Genomic DNA, 7,092 nt, shown 5'->3' with positions numbered 1-7,092 from the left:
TTCTGATTAGGAGAAGGGAAAGAAATCCATAAAAAGACCAACTCACAGTTGAGTCTTTGCATTTTTGAAAACTCGAGATCATTTTCTGCTGAATCACTGAATCAGCTAATATTTCTGAAGCCTTAGAATTTCTGATTCCTACGGAGTTTAGTTTTTCTAAAACAAAAATGGGAAGTGTTTTGTTTTGTTTTAGTATAAAGAGGTTCTAACTAGACTTCAATTTAAAAGAAAAAAGAGAAAGACAGTGAGTGGGGTATAACCACCGCCTGGTGGATATGCCTAGAATTCTTGGTGAAAATACAGAACTTGCCAAAAATCAGGGGTGGGGGGGAAGAGTCTGCCTTTCTATTTAGAATACGGTTGCTAAACTAAGCCAGAGAGAACAGTAGGAGGAAGACACAGGTTTCTGCCACGCTGTATCTGCAGAGCAGCGACTATACTATACAGATGCTGCTAGTTATTTTTGTTTCATGACGAGTTGTTTGTAAACAGATAACCACCAACTACCACCACCACCGTCCCGCACATCCCCAAAAATATGACCAGGCCTCAAACGTGCCTTTAGTTCTGCTTCTCCTTCGTCCCCACATCCTCAATAACTTTAGTTTTCTAGCTGTACTCGTTCCTGCTATGAAACCTGACAAATAGCAAAAATCTGGAAACAGAAAGAGAAAGAGGAGGAAAAACTAAGGAGAAAAAAAAAAAAAAAAAAAAAAACTAAGGAGAGGTAGGAGCGAGAGGGAGAAGGGAGGGGGAAGAGGAAAAGAAAGAGAGAGAGAGAGAGACGTCTGTTGCCACCCTCCTGGCTAACTGAAATGCTTGTTCCCGAGATTACAGTAATTACAGCCCCAGCGTGAGTTCCATACAAGCGCTAAATGAAACAGCACATCAATTAAAAAATAAACACTCCATTCTAGGAGAAAGACAACCCCCTGGGACGTCCTAACAAGCGTAAATGAACCTGCCAGGCCGCCCGCCCCTCGGGCCCCTCCCCGTCTAAGGTGGCTGCGAGCTGGCGGGGGCCGCGCTCGCTGGCCGCGTACCCAGACGCTCGGCCCCGGGCGCACCGCGGAGACGTGTCCGCGCGTCCGCGCCAGGTCCCGGCGCCGCCTCCCACGGCGGAGGAGGAGGCTCGGGCAAAAACATGTCAACTTTGGAGAGATGTATATATGTTCCAAAAGCACGAGGTGAAGAGGGAGAATCCAGCCGCAGGATTTCCAGGCTGTCCTATTTACAAGTTTTTCTTTCTCCCTTTCTCTTTCTTTCTTCTTCTTCACTGTGTCCGGATGCTTTATAGATATTTTATCTCACCTAATTAGCAGAACCCCCTTTGAGGTCTGTACTGTGACCCCATTCTCCAGGTAAGGAAACTGAGGCTCCCCCACGTCCCTCAGCGGAGGCGGGAGGAGACCCCCACCCCGGGCCCGCCCCCGGGCCCGCGCCCCTCGCGAGCCCGCGGCTGGGCTCCCGGGCACCTCCTCCGGGGCTGCCCCCGGTCCAGCCCCAACAGGCAGAATGAACTGCAGTCGTTCCACTCCTCCGGCATTGCCAAGCCTCCAAGACCATCGTTCTGAGAACCCCAAGAAGGGCACACCTTCCCGGGTCCCCGCAACGTCCCCGCGCCCTCGCCGGCTCGCGGAGGGGCGGGCGGTCCCCTCGCCAGCAGGTCGCCGACGTTTGGGAGCGTAGGAAACAGGGGCTTGACTAGTTCGAAACGGGCCTCCGAAAGCACGCACTGCATGTCCCCGGTCCCCAAGCGCAGGCTCGGGAAAATGGAACCCCGACCTCAGCCCCACTGAGCGCCGTGGGGACGGTCGTGGCAGAGCCTCCGTCTCTGCGGTCAATCCCAAGGTTATCCAAACTCCGGCCGCAGACAGCGCTCACGGCCGCGCGGACAGCCGGGCCCGCCCCAGGAAGGCTGGGCCTGGGGAGCGCGCAGACTCCGCCCCCCGCCCGGGATTGGAGCGCCGGCCGCGGGCGGAGACCGAGTCCGCGCCGTATAAATATTCATGAGCCGGCCGGGGCGCAGCAGGGCCGGAGCGGGAAGTTGGCGAAGGCCGCTGCTCCCGCCGAGGAGGAGGCGGCGGCGGGGCGCTGGCGTGCCGCTCAGGTGTCCGCTCCGCCTTCCGGCCTGAATTTAGCTCCGTGAGTCCAGCGAGAAGGGGACCGCCGACACCTCGCCCTACTGCCGGCCGGAGCGCGACGCGGACTTCCACCGGAGGCGGGGCCCGTCATCCCGGCGGCGGACCGACGGACCGACGCCGGGGACAGAGGGCGGTGGCCTCGGCGGAGGCGGGCCCCGAACCCCGGCGGCAGACGCGCGGCCTTAGGGGCGAGCATGAGCCCCGGGACGCCGAAAGGGGGCCGCAGGGGCTGAACCGGGCGCGGAGCGGCCTGGCCCAGCCATCTTGACTGCGTACAGCGGCCCGCCCGAGAGGAAACTTGCTGCGCCGCCGCCCTAGGTGCCCGGCAAAGTCACCGGCGCGCGCGGAGAAAGCGAGCGACAGAGGGACGATGAGCCGGGGGCCGGCCACTCTGCCCTGCGAGGGCTGAGCCCGGCCGGAGTGAGCGGGGCAGACCCAGGGACTGGGGCGCCCTCCGGCAGCCACCCTCGTCTCCCGCGGCGCCGTGAGGACGCGTCCCGCGAAGGGACCAGGCTATCGGCAGACCCCCCCCCCACCCCGATCCCGGGAGAGGCGGGAGAGAGCCCGGCAGGGCGCCCTCTCTCCCCTCCTCCGGCGCTCTTGCAGGATCTCCCAGCGCCCCTCCGCGCGCCGCCCGGAGGGCGAAGGCGCGTGGCCGAGGCGCGCAGCATGGAGTGGGGTTACCTGTTGGAAGTGACCTCGTTGCTGGCAGCCCTGGCGCTACTGCAGCGCTCCAGCGGCGCTGCGGCCGCCTCGGCCAAGGAGCTGGCGTGCCAGGAGATCACCGTGCCGCTATGCAAGGGCATCGGCTACAACTACACCTATATGCCCAACCAGTTCAACCACGACACGCAGGACGAGGCGGGCCTGGAGGTGCACCAATTTTGGCCGCTGGTGGAGATCCAGTGCTCGCCCGACCTCAAGTTCTTCCTGTGCAGCATGTACACGCCCATCTGCCTGGAGGACTACAAGAAGCCCCTGCCTCCCTGCCGCTCGGTATGCGAGCGCGCCAAGGCCGGCTGCGCGCCCCTCATGCGCCAGTACGGCTTCGCCTGGCCCGACCGCATGCGCTGCGACAGGCTGCCCGAGCAGGGCAACCCTGACACGCTGTGCATGGACTACAACCGCACCGACCTCACCACGGCCGCGCCCAGTCCACCGAGGCGCCCGCCGCCGCCGCCGCCGCCGCCCGGCGAGCAGCCGCCCTCCGGCAGCGGCCACGGCCGCCCGCCCGGAGCCCGGCCCCCGTCCCGCGGCAGGGGCGGCGGCGGGGACGCGGCTGCGCCCCCCGCGCGTGGCGGCGGCAGTGGCGGCGGAGGCGGGAAGGCGCGGCCCCCTGGCGGCGGCGCGGCGCCCTGCGAGCCGGGCTGCCAGTGCCGCGCGCCCATGGTGAGCGTGTCCAGCGAACGGCACCCTCTCTATAATCGCGTCAAGACGGGCCAGATCGCCAACTGTGCGCTGCCCTGCCACAACCCGTTCTTCAGCCAGGACGAGCGCGCCTTCACCGTCTTCTGGATAGGTCTGTGGTCGGTGCTCTGCTTCGTGTCCACCTTCGCTACCGTCTCCACCTTCCTCATTGACATGGAGCGCTTCAAGTACCCCGAGCGGCCCATCATTTTCCTCTCAGCCTGCTACCTCTTCGTGTCTGTTGGCTACCTGGTGCGCCTGGTGGCGGGCCACGAGAAGGTGGCGTGCAGCGGCGGCGCGGGGGCCGCAGGCGGGGCGGGGGGCGCCGGGGGCGCGGCGGCGGGCGCGGGGGCGGCGGGCGCGGGCGCGGGCGGCCCGGGCGGGCGCGGCGAGTACGAGGAGCTGGGTGCCGTAGAGCAGCACGTGCGCTACGAGACCACGGGCCCGGCGCTTTGCACCGTAGTCTTCCTGCTCGTCTACTTCTTCGGCATGGCCAGCTCCATCTGGTGGGTGATCCTGTCGCTCACGTGGTTCCTGGCGGCGGGCATGAAATGGGGCAATGAGGCCATCGCCGGCTACTCGCAGTACTTCCACCTGGCCGCGTGGCTCGTGCCCAGCGTCAAGTCTATCGCCGTGCTGGCGCTCAGCTCGGTGGACGGCGACCCGGTGGCGGGCATCTGCTACGTGGGCAACCAGAGCCTGGACAACCTGCGCGGCTTCGTGCTGGCGCCGCTGGTCATCTACCTCTTCATCGGCACCATGTTCCTGCTGGCCGGCTTCGTGTCGCTCTTCCGCATCCGCTCGGTCATCAAGCAGCAGGGCGGCCCCACCAAGACACATAAGCTGGAGAAGCTCATGATCCGCCTGGGCCTCTTCACCGTGCTCTACACCGTGCCCGCCGCCGTCGTGGTCGCCTGCCTGTTCTACGAGCAGCACAACCGCCCGCGCTGGGAGGCCACGCACAACTGCCCGTGCCTGCGGGACCTGCAGCCGGACCAGGCGCGCCGGCCCGACTACGCCGTCTTCATGCTCAAGTACTTCATGTGCCTGGTGGTGGGCATCACGTCGGGCGTGTGGGTCTGGTCTGGCAAGACGCTCGAGTCGTGGCGCGCGCTGTGCACCCGCTGCTGCTGGGCCAGCAAGGGCGCGGGCGCGGCCGGCGCGGGCGCGGCGGGGGGCGGCCCCGGGGGCGGGGGCCCGGGGGCCGGCGGGGGCGTGGGGCCGGGCGGTGGGGCGGGCTCCCTGTACAGCGACGTCAGCACCGGCCTGACGTGGCGGTCTGGCACGGCCAGCTCCGTGTCTTATCCAAAGCAGATGCCATTGTCCCAGGTCTGAGCGGAGGGGAGGGGGCGTCCGGGAGGGCTGGAGAGGGGGCGAGGAGACCGAGTGTTGCGGCGGGGGGGACACTCGGAGGCAGAGGGTCCCCCCCCTTCACCGTGTTGATTGCTATTAGCATGATAATGAACTCTTAATGGTATCCATTAGCTGGGACTCGCTTAGAACAAAGTACCTGGCATTGAAGGCTCCCAGCCCCAGCCCCCGTTCCTCCACCGACGGGCGAGGAATTCCTCCCGCCAGGCGTTAATTTGTCTTGGCAGAGGAGCGTGAGCTCTGCTGCCGCGTTTCCAGGACCCAAGGTTTGGAACCCTCGCTGGTTGCCATTTGCTGAGCTTGAAGCCAGACTTACAGATTTCACCTGAGGGACCTAGTTTCCGCCCTCGACTCTCCTGCGTAAACCCTCGCCCCTAACACGTCCTAGAGGAGGGATGACCGCGACCTAATGGGATTGCACGGTTTGGGTATTCTTAATGACCAGGCAGATGCCTTAAGTAAACAAACAAGAAATGTCTTAATTATACACCCCAAGTAAATACGGGTTTCTTACATTAGAGGATGTATTTATATAATTATTTGTTAAATTGTAAAAATGTGTAAAATATGTACATATCCAAAGATATACAGTCTGTACATTTTCTGTAAAAAGTTAGAGGCCACCCCTGTAAGAACAAATATAAGTATTCTATTTTGGCAATAAAATGACTTTTGATAAATGATTTAAACATTGCCCTCTCCCCCTGCCTCTCCTAAACTGTTAAACCTTGAAAGTGCTTTTTGCTGAGGGCCCGTTGGAAACACGGACATTTGCTAGTTTCTCATTATGTACGCTGCCCTTAGGCATGGAGAAAATGACCTGTTAAACTCTAGTTCCTAAGTTGTTAGCAAAGTTGAAATATCACTATTGAACTGAAATCACGATTAAGATTTTGCACCTTTCCCGAGAAGGTGGTGTTTTTTGAATGGTAGCTCTTTTCTGATCCATGGGTAACAACACTCACCTTAGTGTATGTAAACGGAACTTTTGCAAGGCACTAATTCCACTCCGCCTTGTTATTTATCTTGTATGATATCACTAAAGGCTTCAGACTCCACGTTCATTTCTCACGTCTGTGATTCTGAAAGCACCTGCTCTTGCAGGACTGCACACACTGCTGAAGGGTAGGGTAGAGGTTAATGTTTTAAGCCATCGATCACACTTTACAGTGTAAGTCACTCGACAATTTGGTGGTAGAGCAGGCGCTCTTTACTGGATTAAACTAACGGGTTAACATCTTAATAACCTTCCAGGCTTGTGTATATCACATGTGCTGCTTTTCCTAGAGAAAAAGCTATTGTTCCTCTGTCAAGACTAAGCTAATTGATTTGAGCAGAAGGCTGTTGAATTAGCAGAAGAATGCTTTGGCAATTGTTGAACTTTTTACCTGTCTGCCTAGTGGCTCAGCACATCATTCCTTTAAGAGGAACCAAATGAATAGGGTTAATCTGTAGGGAACTTGGTCTTTTGAGTTTGAAAAACTTTGATCTTTTCTCCTCTCCAAATGTGCTGTATAGTCTGAAGTTTCTTTCCCTGCGGCCCGGCTCCTCTTGGTGCAGACCAATTGGCCACCGCGGAGCCTTAAAGTTCTTCCATTAAAGGGATGTGGGACTTTTACTTTAAAAAGGAGAGAGAGCGAGGGAGAGGAAGACTTGTAACAGTTAGTGAAGACCAGAGGCACAAGTGCGCGCAGCCTTTTAAACAGCTTTCCCCGGCATTGTTAGCCAGCCTGCAGGCAGCTAGGCATGGGTTGAAGCATTATAGAAAAGGGCTCTGAATGCCCTACAGGTGGTCTGTGCACATAATCCCCCAATTTAAAGCGTTTTCCTTTGCTGGACAATTGCATTACAAAACTCCCTTCTTTTTCGCTCCTAATTGAACCAATGAACTATTATAAACTACAAGTTTTTCGTAAAAAAAAAAAGAGAAAACCTTCAGTGCCTAAATTCTATTGACTAAAATTCTGGCAAGTTTTCTGAACCGAACCTTTTAAAGCACCGGAAGTAAAAGCTTCTTCAGCAGACATTTCTCTTTTTCAGATATTTTTATTCCTCTTGCTTGTTATTTTCGGACAGATTAGCAATAATTTAAAAGTAATTGGTAAGGTTGTGTGTTCAGACTGAAAAGATAGCCCCAGGTCCCTTATTAACCTGTCAATCAAGATAAGAA

The 7,092-nt window shown here is 58.2% G+C and overlaps 1 protein-coding gene across 1 annotated transcript; it reads left to right on the top strand.

The window, feature by feature from the left end:
• Positions 1-1,952: 1,952 nt before the first annotated feature.
• FZD8 (frizzled class receptor 8) lies at positions 1,953-5,980 on the top strand. Its single transcript, XM_019933436.3, has one exon. The coding sequence runs from the start codon at positions 2,814-2,816 to the stop codon at positions 4,884-4,886; it is 2,073 nt and encodes a 690-aa protein (XP_019788995.2). The 5' UTR covers positions 1,953-2,813; the 3' UTR covers positions 4,887-5,980.
• The last annotated feature ends 1,112 nt before the right edge of the window (positions 5,981-7,092 follow it).

This window comes from Tursiops truncatus, chromosome 2 (assembly GCF_011762595.2).
Source record: "Tursiops truncatus isolate mTurTru1 chromosome 2, mTurTru1.mat.Y, whole genome shotgun sequence".
Taxonomy (NCBI): Eukaryota; Metazoa; Chordata; class Mammalia; order Artiodactyla; family Delphinidae; genus Tursiops; species Tursiops truncatus.
Note: the sequence above shows the minus strand (reverse complement) of the source record. Positions and strands in the feature narration are given on the sequence as shown.